Source organism: Labrus mixtus, chromosome 7 (genome assembly GCF_963584025.1).
Source record: "Labrus mixtus chromosome 7, fLabMix1.1, whole genome shotgun sequence".
Taxonomy (NCBI): domain Eukaryota; kingdom Metazoa; phylum Chordata; class Actinopteri; order Labriformes; family Labridae; genus Labrus; species Labrus mixtus.
The window spans coordinates 4,456,176-4,481,406 of record NC_083618.1 but is presented as its reverse complement, the minus strand read 5'-3'; the positions used below and the strand labels follow the sequence as shown (position 1 = coordinate 4,481,406).

At 42.4% G+C, this 25,231-nt stretch overlaps 1 protein-coding gene and 1 long non-coding RNA gene across 17 annotated transcripts in view; both read right to left on the bottom strand.

Annotated features, from left to right (window-relative positions):
* Positions 1-25,231, bottom strand: part of celf4 (CUGBP, Elav-like family member 4) — a 78,775-nt gene that overhangs the window by 37,325 nt on the left and 16,219 nt on the right. For all 16 annotated transcript variants that reach the window (XM_061042201.1, XM_061042204.1, XM_061042208.1 and 13 more), the window contains exon 2: positions 20,742-20,824. In XM_061042201.1, coding sequence (XP_060898184.1) covers positions 20,742-20,824 — 83 coding nt within the window. The remainder of the gene's footprint in view (positions 1-20,741; positions 20,825-25,231) is intronic.
* LOC132977556 (uncharacterized) lies at positions 17,204-20,729 on the bottom strand. The gene is made up of 2 exons (XR_009673832.1): positions 18,589-20,729; positions 17,204-18,472 (listed from the first exon to the last, which is right to left on the bottom strand). It is a non-coding gene; the product is annotated as an uncharacterized LOC132977556 (long non-coding RNA).

Genomic DNA, 25,231 nt, shown 5'->3' with positions numbered 1-25,231 from the left:
GTAATTACAGTTGGTACAGGCCAAAGGGTGTGAGGAGGAGAAGACCAAATAGGAGGAGAGGAGGTGGAGAGCAGGAGGAGAGCCTGCCTTGTCTAGCCTGGTGCTCCAGATAGCATTTGTTCTCCCCTCTTCTCTCCCTCTCTTTCTCTGACACATAGCCCTACGCTTAATTAAACATGCCTCCGAGGGACGCAGAGAGAGGGAGGGAGAGAGAGCGGGAGGGAAGGGGAGAATGTGAGTTCATGCTGGCAAAGAGCTGGAGGAAGGGGAGGGAAAAGTGAGGGTGATGCAAATGCAGAGAGAGAGGCCGATAAGAAGCTTGTGATGGAGTGTGAGAGAAGGGGAGGTGGGGAGGCTGAGGGGAAAGGTGGGGAGATATGGTGAAGGAGGGGTTGGAAGGATGGGTGGTTAGTGAGCCAGAGACAGAAAGAGAGCGAGAGAGAGAGGGAACGATGGAGATAGAGGGAGGAGCTGGAGGGGGTTTCAGAGCGAGGTAAGAGGGCTGAAGATGAGGACATCTTCAGGAGAAAAAGTGAGAGAGGCCTGATGCAGACAAAAAGGAATTAAAGAGTGGGGGTAGAGCGAGGGGAGTTGGATTACTATAATATATGAAAATAATAGCAAAGAGGCTCCCATGGGACTTTGGAGTACCCGCTCCAGAGAAACCAAAGTAGTGGAAATGGCGCCAAGGAATAATATATCTGCATCCTCATTTCACTACAGAAAGGGAGCAGAACCACAATCTAAATTCTTCAGGGAAAGCATGTAGCACATTCCCAGCATGCCAACAAGTTCCCCCAATCTCAGGTCAAGAATGACAAAAGCCTTCCAGAGCCATTTAAACTAAATTAAAACATTGATTTGGTTAAGTTTAGGCAGAAAAATGACATAAATTGGCTCCAGGAGGGTTAGGGTTATGGTTGTCAAAGATTTTAGGGTGGCACCTGGGGTGGCTAATCAGATTTCAATGGGGGGCCCTTGCCACCCCTGACCACAGAGTTAGGGTTAGGGTAGGGTACATGCCTCTGTTGCTGAAGGGTTTACCCTCTGGTGATTTGTGATCAACTACAGAACATCTAAAGATTTACTTCAGTTACTTTTCATAAAGCGTTGTTGTGTCCTGGAGACAGCAGAACAAGCAGACCATTCATCTTATTTAACACCCGCATGCAAGTAGGGCAAATTCTTTACGCACAATCCGGTGTTTCAGTCCTTTTGATTTAAAATCTATTTATTCCAAAGACTTTCTTTAAGTATTCCCAGTGCAAACAGCTAGACCTCAGCCATACATTCAAAATATTTACATGTATGAAAAAAGTCCAAACCTAACTTTAATAAAGAGATTGAGTGACACCGTGATGCGGGCCCATGCCAATTAGTGTTCTTTGCTGTTGTGAATAATAAACTAGGCTAATAACAGCGCAATTATAAACTTGTAATCACATTAAGGGGACATGCAGACTGGTTTCAACCTGGTAATGATGACATGCAATTAGAGCGCGAATGTTATCTCCAGGATCATATCAATAATTCATCACCACACGCATTTTGTGTTCCCCAAAGATGACATCCAACGATGAATAACTGGATACATGTGTGCCTATCTGTTCACCAAACGCTGACAGTTGATGCCACATAATTGGTCACAACTTTTGATGCAGTTTTGAAAGGAGTTTGAAAAGAAATAAGAAATCGTACAACAGTGTCTGAATTTAATTAGATGAATATCAATTGCCAGACAGTTATTGATGCTAGCTCAGACAAACATATTTTGTCAGTTGGAGAGTCAAAGAAAAGCAGGAACAGGAAACAGATACTCTTGTGTCTTTGGAAAATGATTCTCAAAAATACTTTGAGTCATGTAGTCATGAAATATCGCCTCATTGTAGAGGAAACAGGCGTCTTCAAATCATTTTAAATGAATACGACCAAATGTTTTTGTTGAGGCAATGAAGGGAAACAGAGAAGAAGAAGTATGAAATTGTCACAATCAGCTAGACCATCACTCTTGGCTGCATGCAGCCACATACTCTGTCAGCCTCCATTTAGAGAGATTTATTCACCATCTTCCTGCTCCCAAGGCCAAGTTACATAAGTTTATCTTCTCAAACTCACCACAGTTGATGAAGCAGGTTCTGCCGTTTGTGGAGGGAAATGATTCTTTGCAATGTCCCAATTTATGAAAACAAAGCAACAATCAAAGACCATCTACCCCCACATTTTGAACAACACATTGTCAGAACAACTTAAACGGCAGAAACAAAAGCGGCTCTCTCAAAGTTTAATTAAAGGAGAGGAGATAGGTTGTCAAGAGTCAACTGCGAATCGTAACATCTGGGCTCTTAAAAGCTCTGCGGCTTGCAGGCAGCCACGGATGTCGGCAGATTTCTTCAGCGGCCCGCCTCATTGGTGAAAGAGTGGCAGCCGCTCACTCCTAGGCTCTTAGCATTGAGATCTCAGCATTGCACAGGGAAAAAAAAACAGACAGACATGAAGGAGTGAAGGGCATGGAGATGGAGCATGCGAGCTGCCTCAGACAGACTTAACATGGTCTGTGTTATTCACCGCAACTGACTCTGGAGTGCATTGTACTTTTAAACTTTAATGAATACAGCCCTTAAGTCATGATGTAATGAGATCAAGAGGAGAAAAATAGCAGAGAAATCCCAGGGAGGGAGGGAGACAGTGAGGAAAGTGGGGGAGAAGAAATGCTGTGTCATTTTTGTCGACTCAGCACTCATTGAGTAAACACACCAGAATGGTACTGTGCTCACGCTGTCCAGTATATGCACATATCCAGCTATAACTCACTGTTAAATTACTATTGATTTCTCCAGTATGACTGCCTACACAAAGCTCGCAACTGAAGGGTTTGTATATCAAAGTTCTGCCAGAAAGACAATGTTGAGCAGAAGAAGAAAACATTTAGAGCCATATAATACTCAGGCATCTATCTACCAGATGTGACTGGTTATAATAATGAGGAATAAGATGATGGCATTCAAATTAGGTTCCCATTTGCTAACACATTTGCTTATTAAGTGCAGAGATGAAGAAATGTATGTCACACATTCTTTTTTCATTGTAGCTCAAATGAAGGGTTGCACATTGTACTGTAGGAATAATATTAGCAATAGTATTTTAAAGTCGCAAGTACCTGGTGTGTGTCTATTTCCTAGTGAACATCCTCTGGTGCAATGGCACAAATGAAAGAACAACTGTGTCGTTAGTATGACCCTAGTCACTAATTGAGGCTGAGGGGATGTAGAAAAGAGCGGCATCTGCACACGGCCCGCACTAGAAAAGCATTATTCGCACAGAGAAAGGCAAACGGCAAGCTGTCCTTGAGTTGGGAGGAAGAGTCAACATCAGCATTGCCTTTCCAACATGATGAAGGAACCGAAATGGCGACTGTGTGATGCAGATATTTTTTCCTCTCGGGCTGATTAAACTGTCATTTATTAGCTGCAGTTCACATTGACTTATATTAATATTTTGGATGGGTGCCTGGATTGAGATGCAGTTATTTAGACGTATTGCAAAGAGCTAATGTACAGTGGGCACAGCAGCAAAACTTATTAAGCAGCAGATGTTACGTTGATGTGATATAATTATTGGTGAAGGATCAGTTGCAACTGCAGGTCTGTAATAACATCAGTAAATGGTTATCATGTATAATGTATTAATGCAGGGAAGTTGTTACTGCGTCTCTGTGGATTGATCTCTAATAGGCACCATCGTAAAATGTGTCCTTGTGTCTTCATTACTAATATCAGTTTATAATTAAGGGATCTTCTTTTAGTACTTTAAATATCACTGGTGACAGTTTTTTAGGGGTCACATGGAAATACAGTACACAACATGGAAAGCAACAGCTTCCCAATAAGATGTCTCCAAAATCAATAGTACCCTTAAAGATTAGAATTTAAAAAACACACCAGGTGAAGAAGCAGTAATTATCGAGCTTTTCAAGGCAAACATTAAAGGAGAACATACACACTAGGTAGCTTACCATTAAGTGCTCCTGCAAGAGCCATGTCGAACTTTTAAGTCCTTTACTGCCCAGGAAGATGTGTTACTGTTCGCTAAATGAATTATTGGTTGGACTGGATTCTTGCCAAAGACAACCTTGCTGTGGTACACGATTGTTAATTAGGTCTAGATGTGCTTCAGGGCTAACAAAACGACACAGGCACCACATCTCATAACCGTGACTGTGAATACACTGCTACTACTACAACCGTGTCTTTGCCTCCTTGAGTAGCTTTACAGGCCCATCCCTTTGACTATCTCCTCATAATGCTTTGCCCTTTAGCATAAAAAGCTTTTAATACATGCCTTCGTTTAGCCATCTCTCACAAAATGCTAATATTCTGTTGTGCAGCCGGTGGGGAATTCATTTGTCTGGTTAATTTCGCAGGTGCCCTTAACGTGCCGATCAACAACAGGCGTCGGTCCTGAACAGGGAGCACCATCTGTGTACAGGGAGCACCGATGGCCCTGAAGTCTTCGCTCTTTGCCACCAAACACTGAGACTCCATTAGGGAGCCCAGGTCCCCGCATCTTTGGCCATCATTTATTTGGCTAAGGCAATTAAAAAAGCTCCCCACCCAAAGACAGCATGTGTGGTATAGAAGCCACGTCTCCTCTCTTAATCACTGGTAGTAATTAGTTCCTGCAAGCGGTATCATTAAGTATCAACCCCGGCGCAGTTGTCACAGCCAGCGCCCGTCTCGGATGACAAAAGGAGATGGAAGAAAAAAGAAGATCTTCACTGTAACAGAGAATCTTTGCGAGTTAGAATCCTGTCCAAAAACATTACAAGGTTGTCCCAAGAGGGGCATAATCCATCAAAGTGATTTTTCTTCTCTCTCTTTCACTCACCACCTCCTGTTCTGCCCCCCTGTCTTCTATGCAACGTAATCATTTTCTCCTCACGAAGTGTGACATTCATAAAGGATGCTGTTGCCGTCGCCGCTTCTTGCCAAAGTTTGGGATGAGTTTTAGAGGTGTATTTACAGTTTGGTATTGCCAGAGGTGAGTTACAATGCTCCTCTGCAGACTTACCCTTCTTTCTGTCCTTTATGCCTAGTTTCTTTCGCCCTGCTCTTCGTCTTTCCATTCTGTTTGTCCTTTCGGCCATTCTTCACATTCTGCAAATGCTCTCACAGATAGGAGCCCTTGGCTGTATCGCTTCTGGTAGGCCAGGTGCCTCCAGGATTTAGCATCACTGGGTCAAAGTAACTGAAATACTGAAGTAAGGATTACAAGAGAATGAAGTGTGAAACTAAAAGTGGGAACTAAGAACATATTGACTCTAACTTTTTAGAATGACAATTGGGTCAAGCACCCAAATCTAGTTTTGCCATCCACTCTCAAGAATCAGAATGTTGACCTCAGCAATTGTTGAACTTAATGATAAGTCCAATTCCTTTTCAAGCCAGTCTGTAGACAATGCTTCAGTGGATTCTTTTGGAGGCAATACCTTCCTCAGTGAAATGAAACTTGTGTTTGTGCTTAAGTTTCTCAGATGGAGAGTTTGATTCTCGGTGGAGTTCTATGCAGTTTTTGTTTTGGTAGCAAGAAAGCAGCTGTTCAGTCCCTTGAACAACCTTGGTTTGCAGCAAAATATCCTTTATTCAAAGTTTCCGGGGAGCCTCAGTGGAAAGATTGTTTGCTTTTGGTTTCACAGATATGCTAACAAGCTGTCTGAACATGCAAACCTTATTATCACACAAACCCTGTGACTCATTCTGGCCGCCGCTGTTTTTCTCCCCTCTGCAGATTTCTATTTCAATAATGACGCTGCAGATTTTCATTGCGTTGACGTGCGAGTGCGGCGCATGTCACAGCACTTTGTCAAATATGTAGACAAAGTTAAAACACACGCACTCTGAAAAAAAAGGTACAGGGAGGGGGAGGAAAACAAACAACATCTGACAAGTTTGTGGCACATTTGGTTCAGGCAGTGCGATTCCCTCTGGATCTACGAGCATGGCAGCGACAGGAGGAGGTGTGGAAGAGGAGAGCAGAGAAAGAGAGAGAGTAAACACCATCAGAAGCAATTGTTCTTTCATGTGGAAAGGTGATGAAGGAAAAGTGTGAAAGGGCTCACCAGAGGAAGGGGGTTATGGAAGAGAGGGATAGAGAGGGGGAAGAGAGATGGATAGAAAGGGAAATGGTTGCAAGGGAGGCTGGAAGAGTGTGAGAAGGATTGAAAGATTTGAGATGGTTGTAAAGCAGCTGGTAGAGTTGCTTTAATGACGGCAGTGCACTTAAAAGAACACATGCAGTGTAGGTGTTGAAAGAGTCATTGATCCCCTTAGCAAGTCTATAGCCGTTTTCACATATGCACTCCAGAAAAGATCTAGATAATTTCGCGAGGACTGCTCCGGAGATTCTCCCGACCTGGCTGTTCACATATGCTCCTCACAGCTGGAGACTCTCCCTGTTAGACGGGAGGGTCAGGGGGTCTCCTGAGGTAAAACGTGATGCAAAAAAAACAACGCGGAAGTAGCGGACGAAGCAACAGAGTCCGCTATACGATGTTATAATGACAATATTTGCCTTTATATCAATGCTATGTGTAATCCAACGGAATGACAACATCAACGAAAGAGCAGAGAAGAACATACTGGAGAACAGAAAATGTAATGCAGCTGTTTTATAACATTCATGAAGATCGTATAGTGGTCGCGTGCAGCGTATGCACCGTGCAGCAGTAACAATAGACGTCACCCCCCCCCCATTGGCTCGAGGTGAATTCTCCGGAGAATATCCTGCAGCATTTTCACATCAGCCCACTCAGACTTAAAAATACTAGGGGTCTGGCAGGAGAAACTCTGGGTGAAGTCAGAGTGAAAATTCTACTGTTTGTGTTCACACATACAGCTCCTCCGGGACATATCAGGAGCTCTTTGGAGATTTCTGCAAGTGTGAAAGCCCTATAAGAAACAGAGGTGGCCCACATGATATGGATTACTCTGATTGCTATGCTCATTAACCAAAGTCAACTTCAATTAGAAGTGAAAACCAGGTTTCACTTTTAGTTACTATGCAGTCACTTGACCACTTGAGTCTCTTTGCAGTCCTTGTTGACTCTGCTGTACATTCATTTGCTACATCCTGTCAGGTTATTGAAGGTATTATGCATAGGCCTACTGATCTGCATTTTTGTGTATGTGGAGCGGCATGTTGACTTCTGTATACTAAAATAATGCTGACAATTTAAACACACTTTGTGTTTTGCATATTATTGTTGTCTAGGATTTGCTTTAAGTGTGGCCAGCTTCATGTGGCCATTCCAGGTACTGCAGTTCTTGGCACCAGTGTAATGTTCATAGGCAGTATATATGACCAGCATTGAGAGCAGTGATTACAACGAACTCTATTAACATGATAATGTATAGCATGTGTAAGAATGAATACATGAAATTCACTTAAGAAAGACTTAGCCCCACTCTCTTACGTTCTATAAAAAATATAAATGCAAGGATTGCTTTGACAAACATACCACGTATGCACACACTTTTGATCTCTCTCTCTAGCTCTCTCTCCCTCCCTGCCTTTCACACACATACACAAACATACACATAAATTCACACACACACACACACACACACACACACACACACACACACACACACACACACACACACACACACACACACACACACACACACACATACACACCTACACACACACACACACACACACACCTACACACACAGGCTGCTACGTCTGCTGGTCAGAGTTGATGCTCCCAGCAGTGGCATATCAGCCATAATGAAGGCTCACTGCACACAGTCTGGCAGTGTGGACAAACACTCTCTCTGTTTTCCCCTTGCTCACACACACACACACACACACACACACACACACACACACACACACATACACACACACACACACATACACACACACACACACACACACACACACACACACACACTGAATCACAAACACACACAGACAAACCCTTAAGTGGGTGAGTCAGACCAGCACTCTTCCTGTGTCTCACACACATAAACAGTCACCCAGCAGAGGCGAGGCGAGCGGCAGAGCCCCTGCCAGGTTATATGGAGGGACAGAGTGTTCTGAGTTACTGCACAGTGCAGCCACTCTCCACGGCAGCACCATACAGAGTCCATAAAGCATGATGGATGGCCTATCATCATTTACCTCTTTGGTGACTTCTCAATGCTGTCACACCCCGCCAAGCACATGCAAGAAAGGTGAGACACACAGAAACAGACAGGCAGGCAAAGGCAGAGCATAACGACAATACAGGACAAAAAAAAAGAAGAACTGCGGACAAAATGATGCTAAAAGGAGGATTAGTCTAGTGACAGAGGGAGGTAGAGAAGGAGAGCAACGGCAGAGAGATGGATGAGGGAGCATCTTTGATGTTTGCTAGAATTAATGCACACTTGGTCACATATGCAAACAGTTGCACAACCACATACACACACACGGCACAGGCACTATCACAAAAGAACTGAACCATCCCCCTGTCCCTTCTCTCCTTTGATGACAGCACCCCACACACGTAGAGGCTGTATTTAGAGCATGCAAAATCTACTGTCTCCTCCGCTCTCCTCTCCTCTCCCGCTCTGTGCCACAGCAGAGGGAGCAGGAGGGGGGAAAGAGAGGGAGACAAAAAGAGAGAGATAGAGCGAGAGAGTTACAGGAACAAAGAAAGCAAAACAATGAACACCAGATGCAGCGAGATGACACAGTGATAGTTTACATGTCAAAGCAGGTGAGATTTCATAAAGGGAGGACGATTCAGAAAGAGGAAATTAAAGTGTGTTTTTTTGTGTTAGTGCGTGTGTGTGTGTGTGTGTGTGTGTGTGTGTGTGCATGTGTGAGAGTGTGTGTGTTTGTGTCAGGGGGAGGGAGTCTGTGGCCACCACAGTAAATAACTTCCATGAGAATGAGTTTGGCCAGGGAGCCAGAGGGGGCACAGGGCTCCGAGTGTGTGCTGCTGTGGAAAGTAAAGCACTCGGTTCAATGTGACGAGGCTAAATTTGATCTCTTGTGCTATTTTAACCTCTTGAACCCAAGGCTGTCTTTTATTCACTTCTTCTAAAGCCAAATGCACTGCATGATGTTATTTTAAAGGGACAGTCCAGTGACTTAGCATTAGGCTTCCAAAATCTTCAGGGGAATGATAAGAGACAGAGTTAAAAAAACCAAAAGTACATCCTTACTTTCAGTCCATTGAATGAATGCTATTGGATCTAACAAAAATGAAAGACTTTTGGTGAATTTGATAGTAGGGCAGACAAACAATACTTAAAAAAAATGAGATTAATCGCTGAAATTCAACAGTTAAATCGTAATAAATGTAATTATTATTCACATGTTTGAAATTCCATTATTTTGCATTTGCTGCTTTCATTTTGTATTGTTGTGCTTTCTTGAGCTAAGGGTACTTTACTTCCTGTCTGGATACAAAACAGCTTTTATTTTGAAAGATAATAAGGAACTTGAGCTAGACCGAGGGGTTGAAACTTTAAATTAATCACAGAAAAAAGGAACTTGTTATGGATCGAAAGGCAAATAGATACAGTCAAAGAGCACGGTGAAAAAGTGAAATGTTTGAAGTCATATGGTGGATATTACTTTTGACTCACCGTCCAGGAGATTTACAAAAAAAAAAGACATGAACTGTTCAAAGCTGCAGGGGTGTTTCCATCACTTTGCCTACAGGGAGACGCTGCTGTCAGTGTGCAGCCTTAGCAGCGGTGAGCCTAAAGGGACAGGATCAATGCCACTGAAAAAATGATTGCATTAATTTTTTACATTAATTGCATCACGATTAACGCATTAACGCTGACAATCCTACTTGAAAGCTGTTTCGTCAAACTGTTGTTATAAGTGAGCTTGTGAGTTAAAGAGCTACACCACCCCAGCTGATATGTTACAGGTGTCCAGGTGCAAACTAGCATAACCAGCATTCTCATGATGAATTTTTACAGAACTGAAAAGTTCCCTTGGACATTTTCTTTAGTTGTTCATTGTGGTCTGGTGTTGTGTTAACCTCCTTGGTGAAATTTCTGAATTAATTGCTTACCCTTTAAGCGTTAGGAGAGCAGTGAGAGGCTGCATTCGCTGCTACTTGCCATATCACAGATAGCTGTTTGAGGTCAGCTTGCATTGAGGGTAGAAGAGGCAATAGTGCAAAACTAAATCAGTGCTGTAAGTTGTAACAGCTGGTTGTAACCCAGTTTATGGGTCAGCTGATACTGGAGACACTAGTTGCTGTTTTATGGCAACATAACAATAAAATAAAAGTGATTATTTGTGACAGAACAAAAGACATACACCAGTATCCATATAGATTGACTCAGTGTTTTATATAATGATAATCTAATGTGATGGTCGTGTGATTAGAAAAGGCGCCATGCGCTGCAATATATTCACTAAGAGGTGTTGAAGGGGTTTATGGGTATTTCCAATGCACCATGACTGAGATCTTATATTAATGCCATTACTTTTATTAGACAAGAGAAAGAATCTCAATTGTGATGTTTAAGCTTTGTACATTGAAATATACTTTTTTTCCCCAACACACTTCTCGCCTTCATAAAAGAACAGAACGAGAGAGGCATTAGAAACAAGAGAGAGAGGAAGGGAAAGACTACATCTCTGGACAGTGGCTATTGATCGCCACCCGGCACACATCACCACAACTTTCACAAATTGCTATTGAGAAGTGACCTGTAATGCAATTACTGGCCAATCCGAGGCCTTGGCTGCCATCAATTATTAAAAGCTGCCTGAGTCGCGGCCCGCTATCCGGCCTCAGCATGGTGTGTTGTGTCATTATCACATCTGCCGGCCACCAGCTGGCCAGCTGCTACAGCGGCGTGTGGAACAAGATTTGAAAGCACCACTTCCCACTCTGTCCAACATATTGGATGATACGGCCAAATGAAGGAATTGAAAATACAGTGTTATATATTCCAACAGCTCCAGTGAGAGTGAGGTGGTGAAGGTCACAGAATAAAATGAGTTCTGGCTTTTCTTTGCACATTATTATTGAGGATGAGAATGGTATTTACAGAAGAGTTTAATCCCTTTGAGAACACTGTGGGGTTGGTTTCAGCTTAACAAGAACTTTCAAAAAGTAGAAAAACAACATTAATATTGCAGCACTGCTCACCACTGAGTCCTAGTTTTAAAAACGTTCATATTCAGTGCTAACAACAAATCAATAGCTCCTGTTTCTATCACGGACATGCCTCCACTCACTGTCATGATGACTCCCTATATGACTCTACTTTCCTCCACTGTTAGCTCTTGTGTAATCACTTGTACATTCTTTGAGTAGACTCTGACATCGGGGTTATGATGAAAGAAGACAGAGAAAACAGCAATGCAGGCGTTGCATGATAATTGCCCTTTGCTTTGAACTGACACAATAAGTTTTCTTTAGTTGTTCTCTTTACAAAAGCCCTTGTTCAAACTGGGCCTGCGATTTTTCTCCCTCTGCAGTCATTGTGAAATAATTTATTTGTTATCTCGCTTTGCACCAAAGAAGTACTTAAAAATATTGCTACCAAAGGAAGCAAATTATATCCAAAAAGCAATTTTAACATCAATATTGAAACCATTGAATAGCTTTATTCTGAAATTGTTTAAAGCCATTTCAGAAATCAAGTGATACTATATATAATATTCATTGCTTTAATAAAGTAACCTATCTTAAATATACTTCCAATAAAACTAAAGGGCTTATAGTCAGCGGATGTCAGTGAACTTTAAACTAATAGAAAGTATTTCAAGACTAAAACGAAGCAATGAGAATACAAAATATTTGGAGTATGGCTTAATGGTCAAAATTGCATCTGATTTATTTGAAGGGAGTAACAATGAATGAAAATGTTCTCAGGTGTTTCAGAGCCTATAAACATTATGGCGCTGATAAGGAAGGAGACACAGCAGTGTAGTTAAGAGCAGGGATACAGTATGGACCATCATTTCTTCCAATAATCAATAAAACACCACTCTAATAGATACATTATATCGTTGGTGTGACTGATTTATAGTATTTTATCGCCTCAGTTATCTGTTCTCTGTTCCTCAACATTTAATGTGCATGGTAAATTTAGCAAGGCAATAGTAGGCAATAATAAAAAATATCACACAACACTGCACTTACTGTTGGGGAAAGACATACTGTACAGCACCTGTGCCGACGCTTATGACTGAAATATAGACATAAACCCTTTTCACACATACGGAAATCTCCTGAAAAACTCTGGAGATTTGGCTACCTGGAGGTTATTTAGGCTATGTGTGAACGCAAACAGCCGCATTTTTCGCGCAGACTTTACCCGGAGTTTATCCGGCCAGACCCCTAGTATTTTATCCGCAGAATATCCGAGTGAGCTGATGTCTGAACGCGGCCGAATATACTCCGGAGATTTTCAATCTGAGCCAATGGGACCCGAGTGACGGTTATATACAGTGACCGGCTAAAGTGTCTGCACGCGACCACTACGATCTCTGTGCACGTAATTAAACGGCTGCATTATGTTTTCTGTTCGTCAGTATGTTGTTCTCCTCTCTTTTGTGGATGTTGTCATTCCATTGGATTAAACATAGCATATATATAATATATATATAAATTCAAATATTCTCATTATAGCATCGTGTAGCGGACTCTGTTGCTACGGCCGCTACTTCCGCATTGTTTTTGTACATCACGTTTTACCTCAGGAAAAGTCCCCCGCTGTGAGGAGCATATGTGAACGACTAGGTCGGGAAAATCTCCGGAGCGGTCCTCCTGCAATTATCTAGATATTATCCAGAGTGCATATGTGAAAACGGCTATAGAGATATAGCAGTAGGACACTAGTCAAGAAAAAAATCCCTGAACTGGCAGGACATTTCAAAGCAACTGGAGTCAAGCAGACTCAATACAACAGAAGCAGCAAGAGGATGGCAGAGTTACTATCGCATACCATAGCTTTTGGAGGTACTTAGGTGTATGAAGTGAAGTGTTTTTCCCCACGTCTTTTTAGGAATAGGAACAGCCCCAGCACCAGTAGCCCATGTTTCTGTCCTCTCCAACATGACAACCTTAAATTCTGCCAGGTTTATATGAATAAGTAAGCAGCTTTTAAGGTCTATAAAAAATATAATTAGGGGAGAGGTATATGAATGATTTCCCATTATGAGAACAAGCAAGTTGGCATTAGATAGGTTTGTGTCAAACTTTCTTTCTACCTCAAAGTAAAACATCTGTCTGAGAAAAAAAAAAGTTTTCTGTGACACTTTCCATTCTGGTGAGTACAAGGAAAAGTTCTGAAGTGCCAGAAGTGACATTAACACTTGTAAATGCTCAGTGGAGCAGCCTTCCAGGGGATGAAGACTCATTGGCGCGCTGTAAGGCTTTGCTTTTGTGGATCAATAGAAACTCAAGAAAAGGACAAGTTGATTTCAGAGTGTGACAGTCGCTTGAGCCAGCGATAGATCGAGATGCTGAAAAGAGCTATAGCACCTCTGAAATTTCTGTAGAAGGGGCATGCTTTTAGAGCTGATACAACAACACTTGGATCACCCAATAATGGCACTTACCAGAGGTGCTTTGAATCGCTCAGACAGTTCAATCCATTTTTTTCGAGAACAAAAAACCTTTTTGCAAACTACTGTCTGAGGACTCACTCTTTTCTGAAACCTTTTCTAGTGAATGTACTTAAAAAGGGATAATATGTGGTTTTTAAAAGTATTATAATCATTAAGACATCAAGACTTGACTCGAATCATGTCCCAATGGAGACTGGTAATGGGGCAATTTTGCAAAATTATTATTTTTGCAAAGTCACACTGAGCCAAGCCCAATCTCCAAACTCTCTCTCTTAATGAGATTACAGTAAAACTACAAACTGGGTCACTGCTCTGACATAGCATGCACTGCAATATGGCTCATGGTATAAAGGTGTGTCATTCCACATATGGATCATCCATCTACTGGGCCAGCGGGTTGCATGCACCACTTGTGAAATGAGTTGGATTATTGGACTAAAGTGAATTGCTGCCTCCAGACAGATGATTTTTTCTCATTTGTACAATCTGCTCAAACTCTGCTTGGCAATGGGAGGTTGTAACATCAGGCCTGGAGCCCAGTGATAATGGGAGCATTCAGACTTTATATGACAAAAGATGGTGTGGAGGCTTGTAATGATCTTTGTTACAATAATGGCACCATTTATGCTTCACTCCACAAATGATTTTAACCAAAATGACACCATGTTGCCAAAATATGAAGACAAGTGCACACTTCTTCCATATGTGATGGCTGAATATTTCTTTTGCATATTTCTGTTTTATTTATGGACCTTTTAAAATACCCCTGTGTCTTTTCTTTGGTGCTGTTACTACCTAGTTTCTTGTCAAGGCGTGATCTGTCTCCTTGGAACAAACTAGTTCACATGATGTGTTGTCCTTCCACGTTGGAAAGTACAGCGTGCATAGCTATTCAGAACAGTAAAACTTAAAGGCAAGGTAGAAGGGTTGGCTATCAAAAAGAGGTGTAAGATCAAAAGATCTTTCGAATTCTATCTTTCACACACTGAGACAAGGGATGTGTGCATTTACTCGACTAAACGATTAATCGTTGTCACTCTTACTAGTTTGCACCAGAGTTACTGGTTACGCATAACTTATATTTTTAATATTGGCCCTCAAAGGGCGTTCAGATATAATGCCAAAGCTGTAACGCATCCACCTGTCACTAGCTGGGGCTGTAGCCAGAGACTGGCTGCATCCCAGACTAATGGGCCATCTCCTCTGGCACTACTGCCTGATTGTAAAAAAGCACAGTGAACGGATAGCATCTCATAGGAGCAGCATGTCTGGCAGTAGTTCGATCTAGAAAATGGAGATAAAACTGTACTGTATCAGATTAAAATGACATATCAACCAGAGCAATGTGTAACCACAATTAGCGCAGGAACATGGACGTTAACCTGCAGGGAGGACTGAAGGCTGGCCGATCTAGCACTGTTAACATTAGCCACAAGATACATCCCCAATTGGAACCATCTCTTCAGGAGGGCATTCATAGTCCTGGATTTAATTTTAGACTGAATAGTTATAGATAATAGAATAATAGACTATGATGAAGAGCAGATTCGGTGTTTAACTCTGAATTCATCACACTACTTTGAGGATGTCTCTCTGCCTTGGTACGGTGTGTTTGGGAGACTCGTTAGAGTTTTTATTGCAGGCTTATGACCTGCCAGACTCAGGCTGCTCTCTGCCTCACTTGGAAGCTTCTCTCTCTGGTTTTGGACACTGGATACAGTTTTTATTTTTATAGTCACTACTGCCAGGGCCTGCTGTTCTTTCTTTTTATTGTTAAACTGAAAAGAAAGTTGCTCATTAGGTCTGTGAGTTTACAAAAATCTGTTTTTGTGTCGCATACATCTCTATCGATGTAGGTATCTGGTGCGGGTATCTTTTCTGGCTACCATTAAACTTTCTTGTATATCACTCCAGCTTTCTGTCTGTGACTGTGGATTCAGTCATTGGAGTGAAATATGTGGCAAACGTTTTGGAATCGGACGTCTTTTGGATGAGGGTGATTAGGATAGTTGATGAGGTAAAGGCTCAGGGAGGGGGGGGGGGGGGTTGTTGTGGCCTGCAGCATTATTCATGTCGATATGTAGCGATGCCTCCGTACACTGCACCACTCATCTGAATGTGCAAAACAGAGAGTGCACTTCTGTACTTGGGCACCTTTTGGAGTCACAAATCATAATTGAGCACCCCCCTCCCCCTCCAGCCAAACACCCCTTCACCCACTGCACCTGGGGAGCCTGGCAGTTATCGACCAATGAGGGGCAACTTATTGAGAAGAAGCTGCCACGAAACTGGGTCGCAGGAGCCAATCAATGCCATGGATTTCTTGCCCTGGCATTATCTCAACTGAGCCAAGTACAGGGAATCAGTCACTATGGAGGCACCTCGACTATGCCTCTCCTCCCACTCCCTCCATCCACCCACTCTCTCTCTCTCTCTGTCTCTCTCTCCAACCTTCCATCATCAGCCCCTTCCTCTCTCCTCACGTCTGCTATTCATTTGCTTTCCCGTCTTTTCTGTTGTTTGTTTGCCCCTGGGCTAAAAACTGTGTGTGTATGTGCTCCATTATGTATTTGTGTGTGTGTGTGTGTGTGTGTGTGTGTGTGTGTGTGTGTGTGTTTGTGTGTGAAAGCTCTCTGAAATGACGCATTGATTCACAGTGTTCTATATTTTCTCATCTGGCTCACTATTACAGTGCAAGTCAATCGACATCGTATTTCTCTCTCACTCTCTCTCTCTCTCTCTCTCTCTCCCTCACTCCCTCTCTCTAACTTTCTCCCTCTCTTTTTGTGAGCATCACAGTGTTATGTTGTTGAATGGAAGTGTGTTTCCGTTACAAGACACCGGTTTGGAGTTTGGAGTATGTTTTGTACCTGCATGCCTGTGTGTATTTTGAAATGTGTTGGTTTCTATCTTGGAACAACTACTCAGAAGTGCGTGCTTCTTTTGTGCACCATGTGGAGGCATAAGGTAGTGCTGAGCCCTACAGTATACTGCATATGTGTGTTTGGGTGGATGCCAGATTTATTTTTTAAAAACTCTTATTTCTTTAGCGTGTGTGAGTATATATACGTGTGAGGGAGGATTTGCTGGTGGGTATTTGCACTATGTGGGTTTGTACACAACATGCAATCTCTCTAGTTTTTTAGCTCCACCCTGTGACCCACACATCCGTGCAAAAAAAAACACATGCACACGCACAGAAACACGTCTTCCCACATGTGAGGACTTTTGCCAGAATCAATAGAGGCTTTTTAATGCCTTTCGCTGCATGTAGTAGAGTCTGAAACTGGAGCGCAGGATCACAAATATGGCAGCCAGGGTCTGGCGTTTGGGACGCGCCCCATTTTAGGCCTGTCTCAGGTCACCATCTCGCAACCCCCCCCATGAAAAACTCACTTTCCTTTTATCTGTTCAATAGATGTGTACCTCAAGTTTGGGATAAACTCTTTTTTAAGGGCATTTTTAACTGTTTTTTATTGGTGCCTTCATGTATATATATATATATATATATACACACACATATATATATATATATATATATATATATATATATATTCATATATAAGGTATTTTTATTGCATTTGCATCCAGTCTGGTTTATTACTAATCAGTCTGCCTAACATTGATACATAACATAATCTATATTTGAGCTCTTTTGTATAATCTGTTGTCTGTACGTCACTGTGTCTTTTTTATGTTTTCTCTGTACAAGCTGCTGCAAAGCCATTTCCCAAAAGGGATTAATAAGCTGTTTAAATTAAATAGATATTTAGAGAAATCGACAGGTTTGATATTGGATATAGTCTTGTCGCCTTTTTGGTGACTGAGGTAACCATACTGAAAGTTCTGCTATTAGTTAAAACTTTACCTTTAGATTTAAAAGATGTAAAAAAAGCTGACTAAGTTCTTTAAAAACAATACATGTGATAATGGATCATTACTGACACCCCTCTCTACTGATATTAGTGTTGTTCCATTACAAGTATTGAAAATGCCTCTAATACTAAACTAAAATGAAAGATCTGGTATCGACACATACGCCACAAATCTAGATTCCTAAACAAAAAACCCTGAATTAAAAAAAGTGTTCTTTGCTGCTCTAAAACAGCACAGTAGTTCTCATAGCAAGCAGAGCCCATTAACTGTTTTAGAGCAGTATCAAAGATCTGATTTATTTAACGTCACAACAAGAAATAATAACAGTGTAGTCCTTGCAGCAAATCTAACCTTATAATCTTATAAGGCATTGTCAAGGACAGAAAATGTGTTTGTCTGATAAATTGCATTCGTATCAGTGGAGAACATGTATATTACAAGATACCATATCGTATTTAAACGAGGGAAATGAACCTTTGGTTTTAGACCTTATATTTAATTCTTTACTTATTCCAGTGTATATCCAATGTACCTGGATTATGAAAATAAACAACATGATCCAATATGTAGGCATTATTACACATATCTATGTTATCTAAACTCAAAATGAAAGTACTTACGTAGTTACCGGAAAAGAAAACACAATGGGGTACTTTGACCCTGACCTATTTATTGTTCCATTAAAAGATTTGTTCAATAGTCGCTTCATTGTCTCATGGCCCTGCACCAACTGGGCCCCTAAACTTGTAGCTTTTGAATATTTTGAAAGTCCTGAAATAATGCAGTCACACTGTTCACCGTGTCAGAGTTGATTTAATTATGCCAGCAGAAACTTTTTCTCCATCAGCATAATCCTGTGTACCTGCAGTTTGTAGGGCTGTGATGGAATGTGGGACGTGGAAACAATTTGTCATCTATCATGAGTAGTTCAATGTCAGTGTCACTTTTACATCAGTATTTTTGCCTCTCACTTGTTTATCCAGAGTCTCTCCTGACACTACACACACACACACACACACACACACACACACACACACACACACACACACACACACACACACATAGACACACACACACACACACACACACAGACACACACACACACATAGACACACACACACAGACACACACATGCTTACACAAACACATACACACACACACACACACAGAAGGCAGCCCTCAGTATTTTGTCTGAGCTACACTAACAGCCTACAGCCATGCTTACAGGGCATTTCCACTAGGAAGCTAAATCCCCTGTTCTCTCAGCTCACCTGGCAGCCAAGGAAAAAAGATGGCAGCAAACTTTTTAAATGCAAAGGTTTGGGAGCAACTTTGACGATAAAAAGCGCGTCAGGACACCAAGTAAAGGGGAAAGAGGCTTTAAGGGGGAAAAAAAAACGGAATTTCATTTGCAGGGTTTTGGTTGTGTTGGCCTGTGAGTGGGGGAATTGATAGAGGGTGGAAGGAGCGAGGGGAAAAAGGTAGGTGAAAAGAAAAATAAAACCCAGAAGGAACTGAGGAAAGAAGGGTGTAGATGTGTGCCATAAAACGTCCCACTGCCTTTCCCAGGGCCAAGTGCTCACTCGCTTTCTAATGAACTCATTTATTCTGTTTTGCTGGATCTACCTCCACCAGCAACAACAACAGACATGCTCCTGGTCTGTCGCTCTGCTTCAGGCTTTGTTGAGCATCTAGGTCTGTCCTGTAGCATTACCTCTGTTTACTTAACGCTCACCATCGATCAAATGCAGAGCTGAGACTGTCCTCCGCTGGCAAAGGCAACGCTAATTAGCATTTCCTTCTTAAACAATGTTGATCGCAAGTGACTGATTGAATTTAGTTGCCGCTGATGCTTTACTATGTAGCGTTTGGAGCTAAATACAGTCTCCTTCCCTTAAAGATGTGAAGACAGACTCCTTAAAAAAAGGTTGTTTTTGTGCCCATATCTCCTGGTACGTGTAGCAACAAAGGCAACAACATCAATCGGCAGCACATTTGTCTGTGAACACAAAATCGCATTCTGGTTTTGGCCAAATATTTAATCTCTCCTCCTCCTTTTCTCTCTCTCTCTGTCTCTCTCTCTGTTTCTCTGCCTCTCCCTCCCTCTTTTCTTTCTGAATAATATGCCACTGGGAAGTGAAGAAAAAAAAAAAACTGAGAGCACGGATCCCCACTCCTCCGCTCTTCTCGGCTGCACGTCTGTGATGTCATAATCACTCACATCAAAGGCTGTGCGCTCAACACGGCGACTGTCAGCTTCCCTGGAGGCGTCATTAAAAACGAACAGAGCAAACGGAGCCGGGCCTGACAGAGACGCATCAAAACTTCCTCACACGCACACACACGCACACACATGCACAAACGTGCGTGTGCACACAAACACAAGGTGGATGCATGTGCATTTAGGTACCTGAAATGTATTGCACACACACACACACACACACACACACACACACACACACGTGCACAAAAATATGTAATCTCAATATCTTGTACACACTAAAAAATGTGATTATAATGCATATAATTCTACACACATACACACATTAAACATCCACCTCTTTTCTATCACAATGTCAAAACTACCTCCTTCAAGCATGCATGAGTGGGAGCTGAGCATTAAACTGAGACACGCGTTGCTTCCAGCTGCATTGTACATGTGAGTAGGAACATCCACAGCATGTGAGCAGCTGTCGTGAAGATGCGCCCGTCGTGATGTACATTCACTGTGCACACTCATGTTGTTGTTGCCAGCGCGGGGCATAATAAGGAACGTGCACATCAGTGTACAAATAGCCCACCTCCACCCGCTCGCCCTCTTTTCATCCCTCTTTCCATCTCTCATACACATGCCCACACACATGCACACACACAGAGGCACACACTCATTTACACAAACCGGAGGAAGGACTATAAATAGTACGCCTATGATGTGATGCTGTGTGTGGTTTCTCCCTATGGGTTTGTGTGTGTGACTGTCAAAGGGGAGAGAGAGAGGGAGGCAGGGGGAAAAGGGGGTGGGGGGGGAGACAGATATTTAAGGGAAGAAGGGGCTTTCTGCTCGTGACTGTTGTAAACCCAGTGATGATAAACTGTACATGACAAGCATGGCAAGGACAGGCACTCCCCTCTGATTTCAAATATATGGCATTATATTTAAAAAAAAGAGGGGCATCTGTGTATGTTTGTGTGTGCGAGTAAAGATGGGTTTATGTAAGATTTTTTTTGCTTCTGGGTCGCCATGGTGGTCCTCGTGTTTGACTTACCCCTGGCAGGGTCTTCTGCTCGTGCAATGCATTCTGGGCTTTCAGGGCCGACTCTCTGGCACAGTAGGTGAGGAAGGCACAGCCTGAAATACAGCAAGAAAGAGAGAGAGAGGGAGATAAGCATGTTATGTGAACAAGAGGACAGAGAAGGAAACACTGCCATAGGCTGCCCCGATCACCAGCGTATAGCCAAAAACAACACACACACACACACACACACACACACACACACACACACACACACACACACACACACACACACACACACACACAGTAAGCCTGCAGCCATAACGCTGAAACTTTGTCTACATGGCAGCAGTGGGAATTCACTTGTGTGTGTGAGTGTGTGTGTGTGTGTGTGTGTGTGTGTGTGTGTGTGTGTGTGTGTGCCCGTGTGTTTGTCCACAGTATTTCAGCAGATGAACAAACGGAACATTCCTGTGTACGCAATCCATACACACACAAAAAAAGGCCCTGAAACAAACAAAAAAATGTGGCTTTGAAGATGCTACAATTTGCGCGCGAGAGTGATTCTACCCGTAAAATGCATCAAATCTGGCTTCCTCCATGGCAGTTTGAAATAGCAGTTATCCATTCGTCCATCGCACTCTTCTGGCTGCTATGACAGGGAAAGACATTTCCCTGACAGCTTCTCTTTCTCTCTCTCTCACTTCCATCTCTTCCCCCCCCCCGCCCCCCCTCCTCCTCCACCCTTCATTTCTCCGACTCTCTCTGCTCCATATGTTTCCAAGACTACCCACAATCCTCGGTTTTGTTAGCACCTGGGTTGACATGTGGGGGTGGGAGGGAAGATGGAAATGCAGGAGGCAAGAAAGAAGAAGAAGAAGCCGTGGGGAATGTTGTATGCTTCTCCCTCGCCACCCCCGGTTGACAGCGAGGCACACTCCACTGTCAGAGTGCTGACAAGCTGTCAATCTGCAGATCAAGGCTAATGATTCATGGGTTTGATTGTTTAATAAAACACTCGATAGGCTGACTGTTATTAGAGGCCACACTATATACTGCACATGCAGGTGTTTTTCTTGTTTGCCCTGGTTCAGATTATGGAAACATAATACCTGATTAAAATAGATATTTAAATTGAATTATGTAAAAGTCTGCTAGAAAAAAAAAAAGGTTTTCAGGAAGGAATATAAAGCTGTATCCCATTCAGGGGCTGCATCCTTTTTAAGAGCGCATTTCAAGACTGATCGCGCCAAAGTGGCGTGTTGATGGCTGTCAAATTTTGAATACCCCTTCAATGTGGCAATCAAATTGTGTCTTTCTTTTTCCAAGAGAAAGAGACAAAATAATCCCATTTTGTTCAAGAAACATCGAGGTCTGGGTAGACAATTATCATAGACCCCTCCCCCTCTGAGGAGAACACAAACACAGTGCAGTTAATGGAGAGAACCTTCCTCTTATAGCTCATCCTACGGGTGCTTTGCTTTGTTCTTTTTACATACTGGGGGCTATTTGTTGAGGAGGGCAGCGCCATGTACTGTATGTAAAAGCAGCAAGCCTCCCATCCTCTCTGCTCTGTGTCTTTAACCCCAGGTCGTCCTGATGGCGGGGCACTAGGGAGCTCCGCCTGTTGGTGTTTTTAATTAACCGGCCTCTCTCTCATTAGGGGAAGTGGGAGCTGGCCGCTGACAGCTTGGCTACCTCCTCGTCCTCTCCGGGCCTGTCGTGTTAACGCTACATGCCGGCGCCGTCCCACAGGAAACACACGCGAGCCTATGATTCTCACGCCTGACACTCACTTGCAGGTTTGAAGCACAGGCACTCTTTGCTGCCAGTATGTAATGGAAGATTCATTGTAATCCAGTTTTTCCTTCTACTCAATGCAAAAAGGGTTTTCTAAAAATAACACATTTACTTTGTTATATTGTTTTTTTATTTTCCACATCTTCTCGTGCTATACAATATCCACTTGCAGAAATCAAGGCTTAGGCTCAATTTAATTCAGATGCCTGGACGTAGCCTACAACGGCAAACAAGACCATCAGCCAGAAGAGTGACCGTTGATGTTGAAATGAATAGAATAAAGATTTTACTACTGGGTGACAGGCTTGCTTCATGTCATGTTCATTATTTTAACATTATTTTGAACAAAATGTAAAACTGGATATTACACTAAATATGTAAACGTTTGTTTTTCCCACGAGACATTTTATGATTCTTGAATTTTGTTTTTTTCTTTTTTTTTCCTAATAGGTTTGGTAAAGTTTGATAACATTTTAAATGACATATGTATCGGATTGGTCAATCATTATTCTGACTTTTCTGCTTTTTTTCTTTCTCATTTTCCTGCTTGCTACATTTCTTTAGCGTTGCTTTTATTGACAGGAACAACCTGATGACCCAGCGTTTGGTAGCGTTATATCACCTGTACATCACTCGTTATATCCCCCTAAGAGTCTGGTTTGGTACCTTTTGTATAATTGCTACAATTGACTCAAGTTGTTGTTAGAAGTGTCATGTGTACTGGTCATATTGCACTGCAGCCTCTGCCATCAGTGGGTAAATGTGACAGAGTAGTCGAGTAGTCAGAAGACGAGCACTATACAAGTCCAGGTCCATGAACCATTTACCCCTTGGTGGCTGCAGAAGAGCCCGTTAGGTCAATCAAAAATATTTTCTATAAAATATCTCTACCTATAGCTGAGGAAAAAACCATATGAGGTGACGCAAAAGGGAAACATGTTCCTCTTAAATGTGAAGTAAAGAACGACACAAAACTAAAGCAGTAAGCAGAAGTACAAGTGTACAGGAAAATGTGGTTAACACAGTACTTCTATTTAGTAACATTACACCTCTGAGTGTATTCACACATGTATAAAGAGACAAGCATGCATGCAAAAACGCTACCACGGTCACACACTCTTATACACACATACTAAGAGTGACAGTCAACAAACGTTCAATTTATCATCATTGTCACAAGTCAGATGCTGGCAGAGGCTCTAGTATCTGACTAAGACCCATATTGGCCCAGGAGAGAGAGATAAGCTGTTTGTTTCTGCTGTCAATGCTGCCAATTTGGTTTCCCATCACTTCAAATTCAAATCAACAGCAGCGCAGAGGGGATCTGAGAGAATGCGTGTGTGCGAGACGAGAGGGAGTGAGGGAAAGTGATGGGGGAAAAGAGAAAAAGAAGGGCAAGGGAGCAAAGGGAGAATGAGGGGGGAGGGAGATGAGCAGAGAGGAAGAGCAGAACAGCGAGGGATGCTGGGTGAGAGAGAGAGAAAGAGAGAGAGAGAGAGAGAGAGAGAGAGAGAGGGGAGATAAGATCACCTAGCTTCTGTGAACACCATCCCCCTGTGTCCTACACTCTCTTCTTATCTCAACCGCTGCAGACACCCTAAAGGGACACACACCCACAGAGAGGGAGAGAAACAGGAAAAGAGAGAGAGAGACAGAGACAGAGAGAGAGAGGAAGAAGGGGAAGAAGATGAAGAAGAAAAAGAAAAAGAAAAAGAGACCAGATGAAAGAGAGCAGCGAGGGAATGGTAGAGACACTGAATACTTTCTGGTGGAGGAAGAACAGACAAGTTTCAGTGGTGAAATCCACCAACTGTCACCAGGCCTCATTTAAAAGTCAGCTGTGTTGAACCACATAGAGCTTTGACCTTGTTAACTGTGGGAAACAGTTACTTTATAAGATGTCTACTTTGGAAGAAGTTTCCAAAAAAAGTTTCAGACTGCATCTTCGGAGACGTCATTTAGTTTTAAAGTGAATCTTAAATTGAATATATTTGAAAATGGGGTTAAGCTTTTAGTAAAATATTGAACGCAGGTGTTAAATCATTTTAAACGAGAGATTATTTACTTCAAGACACTCAATTTTCTATGTATTTAGTCTCATTGTGTGCACTTTATGAGTGATTACAGAATGTTAACCTCTAAGGTTGGTGCAATTCCCAAACCTTCAATCTCTGGGACCTTTGTGGTTGAGTGGACTCCTCCAATCTTGAAACTCTCCCTCGAAACTAATTATGACTGTACTAAAAGTAAAACTACTAATGCATTCCTGAGCTAGTGCTTTGCAGCATTACTTCTCAGATGAATCACTTTTTACCAGCATGCATTGCCTGACGCCACCCAAGACTAGACAGCTCGGGGACAATGTTATTGCACAGAGTTCTCTAATTATCTAGTGCCTATTAATTCCGGGGTTGTAAAAGGCTGACATGAAAAGTTCCCTCCTCTCACTCTTTTCCTTTTATTTCCAGCCACTGACGAGGAAGAAACTCCCAGTGATCATTTAAATATTTCAGAACATCTCGGTAAGAGCCTAAAAAGAGTCAATAGCATTAAAAGGCTTTATCCACAGCGCAGCTCAAACTCCACGCTGCACAGTCCTGGAACTCTGCCTCGAAAAACTTTGGCATGAAACTTTGTTTGAGGCTGTCCAATTTCAGTCAGTCAATAGAAATCTGCACGTCTCCCCCCTACCTCAGTTCTGTTAGCACTTATCTCCGCCTGAA